This window comes from Phalacrocorax aristotelis, chromosome 6 (genome assembly GCF_949628215.1).
Source record: "Phalacrocorax aristotelis chromosome 6, bGulAri2.1, whole genome shotgun sequence".
In the NCBI taxonomy this organism is placed as follows: domain Eukaryota; kingdom Metazoa; phylum Chordata; class Aves; order Suliformes; family Phalacrocoracidae; genus Phalacrocorax; species Phalacrocorax aristotelis.
This window is the reverse complement of record NC_134281.1, coordinates 29,120,879-29,134,820: the sequence shown is the minus strand read 5'-3', so window position 1 is coordinate 29,134,820 and position 13,942 is coordinate 29,120,879. Positions and strand designations below refer to the sequence as shown.

General features: G+C 39.8%; 1 protein-coding gene across 2 annotated transcripts in view; it reads left to right on the top strand.

Annotated features, from left to right (window-relative positions):
* The window catches only part of HMCN1 (hemicentin 1), a 214,411-nt gene that overhangs the window by 178,980 nt on the left and 21,489 nt on the right, over positions 1-13,942 (top strand). For both annotated transcript variants that reach the window (XM_075096766.1, XM_075096765.1), the window contains exons 72-91: positions 133-274; positions 1,383-1,527; positions 2,423-2,550; positions 2,946-3,102; positions 3,281-3,402; positions 3,614-3,778; positions 3,981-4,088; positions 4,595-4,732; positions 4,868-5,002; positions 5,276-5,545; positions 5,888-6,078; positions 6,448-6,661; positions 7,219-7,353; positions 7,829-8,019; positions 8,758-8,839; positions 9,590-9,859; positions 10,389-10,559; positions 10,765-10,935; positions 12,064-12,234; positions 13,482-13,652. In XM_075096766.1, coding sequence (XP_074952867.1) covers positions 133-274; positions 1,383-1,527; positions 2,423-2,550; positions 2,946-3,102; positions 3,281-3,402; positions 3,614-3,778; positions 3,981-4,088; positions 4,595-4,732; positions 4,868-5,002; positions 5,276-5,545; positions 5,888-6,078; positions 6,448-6,661; positions 7,219-7,353; positions 7,829-8,019; positions 8,758-8,839; positions 9,590-9,859; positions 10,389-10,559; positions 10,765-10,935; positions 12,064-12,234; positions 13,482-13,652 — 3,277 coding nt within the window. The remainder of the gene's footprint in view (positions 1-132; positions 275-1,382; positions 1,528-2,422; positions 2,551-2,945; positions 3,103-3,280; positions 3,403-3,613; positions 3,779-3,980; positions 4,089-4,594; positions 4,733-4,867; positions 5,003-5,275; positions 5,546-5,887; positions 6,079-6,447; positions 6,662-7,218; positions 7,354-7,828; positions 8,020-8,757; positions 8,840-9,589; positions 9,860-10,388; positions 10,560-10,764; positions 10,936-12,063; positions 12,235-13,481; positions 13,653-13,942) is intronic.

Genomic DNA, 13,942 nt, shown 5'->3' with positions numbered 1-13,942 from the left:
TTAATCCAGTCCCTGGTTTATCTTTGGCCTTCTTTCATGACTTTTATTACTCTGCAACAAAAGAATGTGCTATCTTCATAAAATGAACAATGGTAAAGTTAAATTTGTCAAACTCTGTCTCTTTCCCCTTAGGGAACTCCTCGAGTTCGAATCCTATCCAATGGGCGATACCTGCAGATCAATAATGCTGACCTCAGCGATACTGCAAGATATACATGTGTGGCAAGTAATATCGCAGGAAAAATGACCAGGGAGTTCATGCTGACAGTACATGGTAAAATCATGGATCCAGTCTTGTGCATTTTGATCCTTGCATGGTATATCTGCAGGAGTTCAAATAGCAAGAAAGAAGCATTAGTAGTCTCTAGCAAGTGTTGGCCACTTAGGCTGTGTCTAAACTGTAGGACCACATGTATTACCTCATGTGTGCCACCACCTGAGTCCACAGTTGTCCCCCATACTAAAGGACCTGTTGGGAACTCACCAGGGCTCCCTCTCCATCTGTCTGCGCTTTCTGCTAATGGAGGGTGCTCTGCATCTAGCCATCATCCTGATATGGAGTCGGGATACATCCAGAATGAATGCCCAAATTCAGGAGAGAGAAATGCTCTTGGACAAATTCAGAGAAAATCTTAAAAGCATTTGACTGGCACCTTGGGGTACTAGGTTTCATAGCTGACTTGGCCACAAATTTTGCAAGTTACTTGAAAACTATGACTTCTTCTCTGCATCTGTAAACAGGAGATAGTAGGAAGATATGGCTTGAAGGGCCTTGCGCATCTTGATACCTGTCCTGTACTACCATAGGCCTGAATTTCATTTTAAACCTGTTTATTTTCTCATGTCTAGTCTGATGAGAAACTATTCTATTCTCACATTTGGGTGATGATAAGAAACTTTTTTCCTATTTCTATTCTGCTCACAACCCAGTCATATGTACCTGCACGACACTGTGCCCCGCCAATGACTGTCCTTACTGGTCCAATTAAAATTCTTATTTCTCCTTAATACATAATTAGGAAGCAAGGATATCACCACAGCCTTATTTTGCTGAATTAAATAAGCTGAACTCTTTTACTGTTTTAGCTCAATGATAAGTTTTGCAGTAACTTGCGAAGATGATCTTCACAGTGCATTTCAGACAAACTTTTTTTTGTTCCCTATTGCATCATGGCAATTATTGGGAACTACACAGAATGGTAGGAAACCTGTTTCTGTCTTTGCAGTGATCCCCATACCTGTTACTGCATCTGTTTTCGTATGTTTAGTTGTTTAGTTTCAATCACTTCAGTGTAAAGTTGTTTGGTTTTGTTGGGGTTTTTTGTGGTTGCTTTGGTTGTTGTTTTTTTTTCTTATATCATTGGTGATTTTTCCTTTTGCAGTGGCTCCTACAATCCGGAGCAGTCCTCATACTGCTGTTGTGCATATAAATGCTTCTGCTGTTCTGGAGTGTGTTGCAGAAGGAGTACCAACCCCGAGAATTACATGGAGGAAGGATGGGGCTATTTTTACTGGAAATAATACGAGGTATTGCCCAGAAGGCAGCATAAATATTCTTCATTGTTTTTTTAAGAATGCATTAAATACAGAAAGCTTAATTAGACATCTATGACTTGTAAATTAGTTTTGTTTTCACAGGTCAGAAGTTATATTTGTACTATCGTCTCAAATATACCCCAATGTGGAAAATACAGTGATAGAAACAGGAATACAAAGAAGTGGTTCTACAGAAAATTAGCAGTACCAAAGGTCTCATCCTTTTATTCTTAGAAGGACAAAAACTCCTTTGACAACCTAATGTAATAATGATTCTTCTAATATTAAAGGTTTTTAACAGTGAACATAGAAGATCTTTGTAATTTTTTTTGCATATATATGGAGTTCTGGGATGAAGCCAAGCAATTATGAAATTGCAGACCAAAAGCTACTTGAGTGTAGTCTGTGGTTTCTAATAGATAAAACTTTCTATACGTGTTCTAGTATCAACTTTATTGTAGTGAATGTTTTCTGTGGTTTTAAGGGCAAGCAGTTTGGCATTTTCTAAAACCGAGCAAATGCTAAAGAATTTGATTATATTTCAAAGGAAAAAGAAAATGTGCAAGCATTAATTAGGGCTTTTTAGGGTTAAATGAGAAACCATTAAAAAAAAGGCTTTTGGATATTTTCTGCAAATCTGTCATCATTTATGTGGAATCACTATTTCAGCTAGATTTCATAATTTCTTTGGAAAATGGATATGCTGGGAAAGAGTGAAGTCAAAATAAATGCAATAAATGAGAAAACTCTGTGTGCCCAAATTAAGACACCATGTGTTTAGGCTATTTGTTGTATACACTGAGTCATCTTTTCCTTCTGCACTACAAGGACAGCCTATGGTTCTGTTGATTGGATAGCAGAAAAAAAATCTATGGCTTTGTTTCAGATATTCCATGTTAGAGGATGGATCTCTACACATCCACTCAGCACATGTTACTGACACAGGAAGATATGTGTGTATGGCAACCAATACAGCTGGCACAGAACGCAAACGAATTGATCTGCAAGTTCTTGGTAAAAGTTTTGGGTTTAGATAGATAAAGAAGTGTGGTTTTACAAGTCTGAAGTCCAGTTACATCATATTTCTTGTTCTGCCAGATCGAATTTTAAGTTTAGCCCCATTTTAGCTGCTCTGCTTAAAAAATAAATAAATAAATTTACAGCCTTAGGGATACAGCCCAAATGGCCATGAGAAGATATTTATTCCTTGTGCACTGGAACTAGAGAGACTTGACAGATCCCATGATACATGTTTATTAAGTTTGCTACTGTCAAGTTACTCTTCATAAAAATCAAGGTAATGTGTTCAGAAAGTTCATATACATATATATATTTTTTTTTACATTTGGGGAGGTGTGTGTGCATGTGTAGATAGTTATTCTGAATAATTAGGCTTTGTTTGTCCTTAGTTCCTCCAACTATTGCTCCTGGACATACAAATATTACAGTTACTGTAAATGTGCAGACCACTTTGCCCTGTGAAACCACTGGAATTCCCAGACCAGCAGTTAGCTGGAAGAAGAATGGGCACCTGCTTAGTGTTGACCAGAACCAGAATATGTACAGGTGAGAGATGTCTTCTTTTCCCCAAGGGTTTAAAGTTTTCAGGGATGATTTTGGCACTTCAAAAATCTAGCCGTGCTTAAAATGTAATCTTGTATAGTCAGCAATATCAGTGGTCTGATTACCTGAGAAGAAAAAAGTATTTCAATGGCTTTTACTTTCTTCTCTTTTCTTTGTTCAGACTTCTATCTTCAGGTTCCTTAGTAATCATTTCTCCCACTGTGGATGACACTGCTGTCTATGAGTGCTCTGTGTCAAACGATGCAGGAGAAGATCAAAGAGCAGTTGAGCTCACTGTTCAAGGTAGAGGGGATATTACTATTACATGTGTATGCCACCCAGAATTTCTTTGAGGCATTCCAATGTTGAGATGAGATTTTTTTGTCATTCTTTTATGATACTGATATTCGTAAGTCTCTGTCATTCCAAAGAAAGATAAGTTATTTCCAAGAATTCATAAAAATGAAAATGGGCAAGTAACCTTTGTAACCTATACATTGTTCTTAATTTTTAGTGCCCCCATCCATAGCAGATGAAGCCACAGACCTTTTGGTAACAAAGCTGTCTCCAGTAGTAATCTCCTGCACTGCTTCAGGGGTTCCTGTTCCCTCAGTCCATTGGACCAAAAATGGCATAAAGTTGCTTCCCAGAGGAGATGGCTACAGAATTCTCTCTTCAGGTACTGTGCCAGTGACTGGAGCTCAGCTGCAGAAAATCAGTGTAAGGGTGCAATTTAAACCAATGCAAACACTCCCCCAAACAACCCCTCTTCAATTTCTTAGAATGAAAATATAGACTTCTTAAGATGGATGCTGTAAGAGAGTTTTACAGTGAATACAGGATACTGCTGTATGTTGTAATGTGCTCTCTCTCTGCTGCAGGTGCTGTTGAAATACCTGCTGCTCAGCTAGCACATGCTGGACGGTACACCTGCGTGGCCCGGAACGCAGCTGGCTCAGCTCACAGACATGCCACTCTTCGTGTTCAGGGTAAGAAGGGAAGCTGAGGAGAAAGTGCATTCTGTCAGTAAATACTGCCTGTTTAATACATATGTATGCTGCAGAGTAAAGGTGAGACCAGAGTGGACCATCACAAGTAGTGTCTTGCTCAGCTGAATTGTCTTGTGGATGCACCGCTTATTCACAAAGTCACTACTCTGCATGTTACAACTCTGGTACCTTCGATAGAGCCCCCCAGTCCATGCTGCTCTATTTTAGTCTTGTAAGATTTTTGTTTCTTTGCCTTTTGGTAAGTTAAAATGTATCTGTAATGGCAAACTGCATGAAGTAAGGCCATATTCTATACCCATAATCATGCTGAGCATGTTTGTTGTGTTTAAGAACACATCCACTGAGCTCTTCATACGGATGGCAGAATATAGCCGTGGCCAATTCAGCCTTCTCAGACTCTCAGGTTATGCGATTTTTATATCTTCTGTATTTTCTAGCTTTGAAGGTTAAACCTATTGCATCTTCCTTTTTATTGCATTCCACAGAACCACCAGTTATCCAGACTCAGCCAGGGGTGCTGGACGTCATTGTGAACAATCCCATTCTACTACCATGTGAAGCGACGGGTACGCCTCGACCCATAATAACGTGGCAAAAGGAGGGCATCAATGTAATCACAACAGGTATCCTCTTAAAGCCTGTAACTCCAGCCTACTTGCTGTAACTCAGAAACTTATTTTCTTTTTTCTGAGATTCAAACTTAGATATAAGGAACACAGAACAAAACAAGTGTCATACTTTGCTTATATTTGTTTTAGGCAACAGTTATATGGTTCTTCCCAGTGGCAGTTTACAGATTGTGAAATCAACTGTTGAAGATGCTGGCACTTACATGTGCGTTGCTCAAAATCCAGCTGGCACTGCTCTGGGGAAGACCAAACTGAAAGTTCAAGGTAAATTTTTTTTTGAATTCTTGAAGTGATTTACAGACAAGAAATTTGTGCATGCTTTCTGTTAGTGAAAACACAATTCTGAGCAATAGAAATGGACCTAATGCCTTCCTATTTGATGTGATGCTGAATAGAGCCCAGAAGGTTTATTCCATTTAGTTGTCTGTCTACTTTAGGATCAAAATATGCTTTTAGAATTATTTTCACTAAGAACTGAAGAGCTCCATGCTTCTTAAAACATCTGATTCTTATAAAAAATTTCTTAATTCTTTTCAGTTCCTCCTGTTATCAAGTCCCACCTCAAGGAATACGTTGTTCCTGTTGATCAATCTGTCGCTCTGCAGTGTGAGGCTGAAGGCTACCCTGGGCCGGAGATCAGCTGGCATAAAGATGGAGAGCAAATAACAGAGTCCATTAGAAGAAGAATTCTTAGCACTGGTGTGCTGCAGATTGTGCTTGTACAGCCTGGTGATGCTGGCCATTACACGTGCATAGCGGCAAACCTGGCAGGGTCCAGCAGTTCTAGCATGGAGCTCACTGTACACAGTAAGTGGGAACAGTGTGCATTATCACAGCGTGAAGCTGTATAGGGTAAGGAGCTAGGATGTAAGGGAAAAATTCAGGACAACTGTGCTACTTAATGGGTGAATTTTATTGGGTCGTAGTATCAGCCAGTTGCTTGAACTGGGGAAGAACGTTACATTTCCTTTAACTCCATTTGTACTTTGTTACAATATTTCTCTGGCATGCTTAATGGTGGTCATTGATGGAGACAAGATACAATACAGAAGAGCTAGGCAATGGTTTCTTCAGTCCAGTATTGTGTGATGTTACAGTAGTGCTTGGATAATGCATAGAGGTAAACCTTTTTAATAAACCTTCTCAAAGTTCCACCCAAGATTCACAGTGCAGAGGTGCAGTACACAGTCACGGAGGACTCCCAGGCTGTTCTGTCCTGTGTGGCTGATGGGATTCCAACACCAACAATAAACTGGAAGAAGGACAATACGCTGTTAACAGAGATGGTAGGAAAATACCGGACTGTGCCAGATGGAGACCTAATTTTGGACAATGTTGTTGTAAGTTCCCTAAGTCTAAGCTATGACTTGACAGGTTTGGCAGTAATAAGACCCTGCTTCTCTTCATTTTCACCCACTTCTGGATTAGTCTTTGTTTTATTTTGTTTTCTTGTTCTTAATGTTCCGGTGTCTTTATGAAGGTCTCATTTTCCACTGAGGAGTAAAAGATCTGTGAAAAATTTGTAGTGATAAATTCTCAGGAAGGGCAAAAAGGAGTGTAGGTCATCTTTCAAGCTTAGAGGAAGTAAGAGTTCAGATGAGCATACTGAAAGCTTCTTCCAAACCTTTTGAGATTCTTTTATTGTTACAAGTGATAGTGTTGTGTAGGATATATCACAGCTGAAATTTCCCCAACGTGCTATCTTTCAGCCTGATGATTCTGGCAGTTACACCTGTATTGCTAACAATACTGCTGGAGAAGACACACACACTGTCACCCTGATAGTTCATGTACTTCCAGCTTTTACTGAACTTCCTGGAGATATAGCTTTGACTAAAGGAGAACAGCTCAGATTAACTTGCAAAGCAACTGGGATACCTGTACCCAAAATAACATGGAGCTTTAACAATAACATCATTCCAGGTGGGTAACACTGGGTCTTAGTGGTCGTTCCACTCTGGAGTTGTTTTCCCCCATGCAGCATTGCAATTAGTTTAGGATAAGGAAGAAAAAGACATGTAGAGAGAGAGCGCAAACTTGTTAGGCAGTGATTGTATGATGAATATCTTCAGCATTAGCAGTCATGTAATTAAATTGCCGCTGAGACAAAGCCGTAGGGAACATAATTAAGAAATTGTTCCTATTCTGTAACCAATAATGTCTTGAGTAAACATCACTCAGCATCCATCAACTAATGCTATTTTTCTTAAATATTAACTAAACCTCAGCACTTCATAGAATGCAGATGCGCAAAGCTTGAAATTAAGGGACAACTTATGTGAATACATGCAAGTGGGAAGAAGTCATAACAGTGACTTCTCTGAATTTCTGAGGTGTCTCAAAAATGAAATGGCACAGTGCCATTGAGCTGTGTTGCTGAACAGCACTGTTAATTCAAAGACTCTTACAACATACCAGTCACTGAGATGTATACATTTAAAATTGTTGATGTAACCCTTTAATTTGTGTTCTCTCTTCAGCACAATACGATGATATAAATGGACACAGTGAACTTGTTGTTGAAAAAGTATCTAAAGATGACTCTGGTACCTATGTATGCACAGCAGAAAACACAGTTGGCTCAATCAAAGCTATTGGTTTTGTGTATGTCAAAGGTATGTAAAATAACAGTAGTTGTGGCTGCTATTGGACAGTTCCACAAAGCCATCTGTTTTGATAGTAGAACCATAGAATCATAGGATGGTTTGGGTTGGAAAGGGCCCTTAAAGATCGCCTAGCTCCACCCTCCCCTCCATGGGCAGCAACACCTTCCACTAGACCAGGTTGCTCAAAGCCCCACCCAACCTGGCCTTGAACATTTGCAGGGATGGGGCGTCCACAGCTTCCGTTCCAGTGCCTCACCACCCTCACAGTAAATAATTTCTTCCTAATATCTAATCTAAGTCTCCCTTCTTTCAGTTTAAAACCATTACCCCTGGTATTTGATACCTTGTCTATGCCTAAGTGAGAAAAATCGAAACAGATTGAAATACACACTTAAAGTCAGGGATGTATGATCCCTACCAGCAATTTCATTAAGGGCATTTTATTTTGACTCCGCTATTTCTCTGCTGTCACTTGGTTTTTCAGAGCCTCCAGTCTTCAAAGGGGATTACCATTCTAGCCGAATTGAGCCCTTGGGTGGCAACGCTATGTTGAATTGCGAAGTTGGAGGAGATCCACCTCCAACCATCCAGTGGAGTAAAAAAGGAGTTGGTGTTCCGATTAGCAACAGGATCAGACAGCTTAACAATGGTTCTCTTGCTATCTACGGCACTGTAGTGAGTCACTGGTCTGTTATGATACGTTTCTGCATTGTGCTTGATTAATAAAGATATTCCAGATTGTATTGTTTTGAAAGAATGAGGCTAGACATGTAATCCACTTTTGGTTTTACCTTTAACAAATGTTGTTTTAATTCAGACTAGAATTAGAGTCAAATTATTGTGACAAAAAATAAAAACCCAGCGGGCTATTGTCCTCTTTAATTGTTGAAAGGACTGAATCTACTTACTAATCATTGGTGTGTGAAATCCTGGTTATGCCCAATTAAATGGGACTTTTGATTTTGACCTTAAAACAGCTTGGGTTCTACCCAGTCAGGTCAGCTGAAAAGGAATTGCATTCTCCATGTGCAAACCTCTTAGGAGTTTAGACTCTAATATGAACAGCAAGACCCATTTTATCCCTATAAATCAAAGCCTGTATTTTGAAATGGGGTTAAAAACAGCAGCTTACCTTGAGTTCATTTAAATTAAAAAGAAATAAATCATTGATCCTCAGAATGAGGGAGTTGAAGGAAATAAAAAATGGGATAACAACAATAAAAATAATTCACAATATCAATTTAATGTTAATAAAAGCAAAATGTTGGGATACTTTACAATCTAACTGGGTGCCCCTTAAGATCCAGTGCATGCCGTGTTGTGTTGCACAAAATTCACCTACAGGAGGTGCACTGTTAGCTGAAACTCTCCTTACATGTTCACAGGTTATATAACTGTTTTTCATTTCTTTAGAATGAAGATGCTGGTGACTACAAGTGCGTGGCTACCAATGATGCTGGGGTGGTGGAACGCAGTCTGACACTAACGCTTCAGAGTAAGGCTCAAAGTGATGAGTTTAATGCTGCTAGATTGGAGTGATAACGTACCTTCTGGATAGGTGTATGCAGCTCCCACTGAAGTTTTGGAGGTTGGGCACTGCACTGTAGGTTAAGATTCATCTCATCTTTCATCATTAATATTTAAGAGTCTAGTCTAAGCCTTATCTTAGAAACCAACTTAGAATTCACCTTCTGAAAGGGCCTGTTTCTCTTAGTTGACTAGAGAAGATGTCTATACAGCTGGATTAAACGAGACTCTTACCTTTTAAATTAAGGAAGATGTGAGATGAATCCCAGTTTTCACTGACAATATTTTATTTTTGGCAGAAATAATATTTTAGAATTATTTTTTCACTAGTGGTAGAATTTCTGAACATCCCTTTTCTATTATAGCCTCAGGCAGGATGGATCTGTAATGTCTCAGTTGCCTCTGGACATGATTAATAGCATCTTCCTGCAGGTTTTATAAAAAGCAACATATTTTAGCAATAAAGAGGGCTGTGTGCTCAAATAGTTAGGCCTCAATCCCAACTTTGGTCCTCAGGTTGCTACATATTAAAAATAGCCTGTCATTGTCATTTTAATTGCATGTATTTTGGCAGTGGAAGATCAAAAATAATAATTATAGTCAAAGTAAACTGACTTAAGATCTTTTTTCCCATTGTTCTGACCAGATCTTTAATATTCAATACAATGAAAAATATTTAACCATAGTGTTATTGCCTAAAGAAACCTTTCTCTTTCAGGTCCTCCAGTCATCACGGTTGAACCTGTAGACACAGTTATTGAAGCTGGTGCCACAGCAATGCTGAACTGCCAGGCAAATGGAGAGCCTCCTCCAACCATCAGATGGTCCCGCCAAGGTCATCCAGTTGTGAGCGATGAAAGAGTGACTGTCCTGTCTAATGGTTCCTTGCATATTGTTGCAGCACAGAAGGAAGATACGTCTGAATATGAGTGTGTAGCGAGGAATCTAATGGGATCTGTTCTTGTTAGAGTACCACTGACTGTCCAGGGTAGGTGCACAAAATATACAATAATGTCTATCAAACTGGTAGATTCCAGCAGTAGTTGTGAAAAAATATGATCAAGATTTTCTTATCCACATTTTACGGATAAGATATTTTAACCTATCTTCCATATACACATTAGGTACATGTTAAGCCTTGTCAGAGATGTCAAAGTTATTTCATGTAACTTTGTTCCTTCTGTTATACTCATCTAGCTGTGTGAAACAGATTGGTGTGAAGGATTGAGAGACATAAATAATAGTGAAAGGATCTTGATCTCTAGATCCCATTCTGAGAACATATAACTTAGATGTTTTTCTTTAGAGGGACAATTAGGAGCCTAACCAATAGCTATTTCAGAGCAGCTGAAGTATTCTCTGAAATGTAGTAAGATATTTCTGTGGTAATGAAGGTGTGAATTGAGTTGAATTTTGAAGTATGGCTTATGAAGTGCATTTTTCACTTTGCTGTATCAGTCCAAGAGAGTTGTAAGCACAAGCATGTTATAAACAGAGCATAATTTTTCACATTGCAGTGCATGGTGGATTTTCTGATTGGCTTGAATGGCAAGCTTGCAGCGTAACTTGCGGTCAAGGTGTTCAGGAGCGAGTCCGTCAGTGCAACAACCCTCTTCCAGCAAATGGTGGGAGGAGGTGTGAGGGGCCTGATACAGATGTACGCAGCTGCCACAACAAGCCATGTCCAGGTATTTCTTTAATGAATTGATATTTTTAATGTGCCTTATGTTAAGTGCCCCGACAGTGAACTGTTATCACGATGGATCTTCATGACAGATTAATTTTTCTAAGAAGTTGAAATTCATTTTGACTTTTGTAGAAAGGAAGAGGAAATGTCAATAAATACCACAAAAATATTTTTTAATTAAAACTTTGGGATTTTCTGTTTCTTAGTGGATGGCAACTGGTCAGAGTGGGGGCTATGGGAAGAGTGTTCAAAGAGCTGTGGACAAGGTAACAGGACCAGAACCAGAACTTGCAGTAACCCACCAACTCGGCATGGTGGGAAGCCCTGTGATGGCAGTGCTGTGGATTCAGTCCTGTGTAATATTAGGCCTTGCCCAGGTAAGAGAAGAGTGGTCTAAAATCAGTTGCCCAAGGGGCTTCCCATATAGGTTTCTTTTTTCTCCAAACCAAATTCTCTCAGCTTGTGTCAAATTACTAAATTATAAAAGAATTAAGCTCCCAAATTTTTGTGTTTTAAAACTGCTTGTAATTTATTGAATGGGACTAGTTCTTGGAAACAGAAGTCACAAAAGCACGTGCAAGGGGTATTCTCAGCAATTTCTCTTGTTTCCACCCCCCCCCCAATAAAAATGTAAATTTTGTATTTTGATGTTTTCCAGTACTTGTCACTCATGTTCTCAAAAAGTAAAACTCACTCCTTTTAAACCTATTCTGCAAAGCCAATTAAAATGAAAAAAAAAAACCAAACAAAAACCCAAACCCAAACCCAAAACAAGCCACCAACTATTAAAAAGCCATGTAAAACATGATAGCTAATCATTTAAGACATTATACGTATATTTTCCTCTGTTCTAATTTTCAGCCATGTCTTTCTCCTAACTAGCTGAGTGTTCAGGTTTCCTTCCTGTCTTGGTAGCATTTCCCACGCTTGACAGGTTGTAGTTAATTCATAACCCTTCATGACTGGCATGTTTCCTTCTATAAAATTTTTATTATATTGATTTTTTTTTCCCCTTTTTTCCCTGGCTCTGCTACCACGACAATGCCAAATGTTCGTCCACCAGCCTGAGATTCATTTCTCTAGATCTTGGGAACAAAACCAGTTCTGATTCCTGCTTACTGGTAGCCACTGAAGCTGTGTGCCAGCTTTTAGCTAGCACACCCCTTCCCCTGCTGAGACCTTCAGCCTAGCACAGGACAGTCAGAGCCAGGTAACTTATGAAAACACCAGATTTGATCAAGTGTTCAGTTCTGTTATTCCAAGATTGTAGTGAGGTGAAGTGATGCATTCAGAAAACAAAAAGGAAAGAATTCAATTCTCTTTTGCAAACTGTTGATCCATTTCAGCTGTTGCTCTAGGTGAAGGGTTTTTTCAAGGGCTTATTCAGGATATTGCATTTATCAATATTAAACAACGTAGCTTTTTGCCTTAGGTTGTGGAGCTGTAATTTCAGGTTAAAGCAGCTGTATAGTTTGAACAGTTTTATAGCTGTGCTGCCTTTGCAGTTGATGGTGAGTGGAGTTCTTGGCTGCCATGGGGTCCTTGCAGTGAGACTTGTGGGAAAGGTACTCAGACACGTCTGAGGCTCTGCAATAACCCTCCTCCTTCACATGACGGATCATACTGTGAGGGGTCTGATACACAGATGCAGGTTTGCAACAAGAGACGCTGCCCAGGTAAGATGCATCAGACACAAAAAGAACAATGTTAAACTTGTAATTTTCTTTCCAAATTCTATTTAATTTGTATAGAAAGCTTTCCAGTTCTAAATGCGTAGTCCTTAGAACCCCTGTCACTACCTTTAGCATCCCTCTATAGACCTAACATATGGGATTTCTTCTCCTATCCTATCCTTGTCTCTCATCCTTTACCCTGCCACTGTGCAAAAGCAGCATTTTAAATCCTTGGCAGTTAAATTACATGTTTCCTAAACGTTCTTTTTTCAAATTTTCCTAGGTTCTGTTATTCATATATCCTTTTCTTCCACATTTCAATGAGTCCTTCATGACTGGGTAGGAAAACTCACATTTTTGGAATGTGAACTCTGTATTTGGCCAAGTGCAGTGATAACAAAAGGAAATTTCATGAAGTGGAATGTGCAGCAGTTCAGACTAGATCCTTCTGGCTTCATGCTCCATTTTACACATGACAGATCCTACACTGAGTCCCCACTGTAACTATCAACTGGTAGAAGAGAGAACTGACCTTGTGGTAGTCAAGCAGCTGAAGGCTCAATGTTGCACATTTATCCGGCTTGATGTGCTGCTGCTGCGGATGCTATTGCTTACAGCTATTTTGTGACTAACTGGCCTCTTCTTAGCCACCAACTCAAGTGATTACACGCATGTACCTGTAACAGTTTGCATCACCATGTCTTGGGAGATCAAAGACCCTACTGCTCAACTGCTTAGGCCTGGTTCATGAGATATAATTTAGTAATAACTCCTACAAACAGCTGAGCCAGGAAATCAAAAGTTGGTTAGGAAGGAGGTGAGGAGAAGATGGTGATGGTTACATCTTTAGACAGTACAGCTGCAACCAAAGGAAGACACACAAATGAAGACTGGGTTTTTGGGATGACAGTTGTACCGGCCATCTGCCCAGTGTGGTAATTTCAGGGACTACTTTGTATATGGTTTGACTTGCTTACAGATACCTAAAAAAGTGAGTGTGACTGAGCTTGAGGACTGAATGATCCCTGACCGTGACTCTGGTCGGGCTTACAGGTTTTTTAAGATACAGATCATGCCTTTCTCCAGCTTTCACTCTTGGAAATCCCTGTGTGGAAACCCCTATGTAGCTGAGATGTTCTAGAGAGTCAGTAACATCCTACAGTCAGTTTTACCCTGATGTAGCACTGATTTACTTTGTTATTTCTAATGTCAGAGACTGTAACTGTACCATGCTATGCCTTTCTCACCAGTGGATGGGAAGTGGGCCACGTGGAGCAGCTGGAGTGCCTGCACCGTGTCCTGTGGAGGAGGCAGCAGGCAGAGAACGCGCCACTGCTCAGACCCAGCCCCACAGTTTGGGGGTCACAAATGTGAAGGAAACGACATACAAATTGATTTTTGCAACAGTGATCCTTGTCCGAGTAAGTGCTTTGGCCACTTGTCCTCTTACTGGGTTTGTATGTACACACAAGAGGAAGAAAGCTCTCCACAAATCGCACACTCCCAACAAAAATTAGGGGTCTCAACACAGGCAAGTGGTATTAGCTGCCTAGCAAGAGTGAAAGCACGTCTTCATCAGTCAGCATGACTGGGACATTTTAAACATTAACTATTAGGAGCACAAACCAGTAGCAGCTGGTCCATAAGGTCCTGCTGGACTGTCAGAGGTCACGCACCTCTCTGAAGTTAAAATTTCTCAGTCAGAAAATAC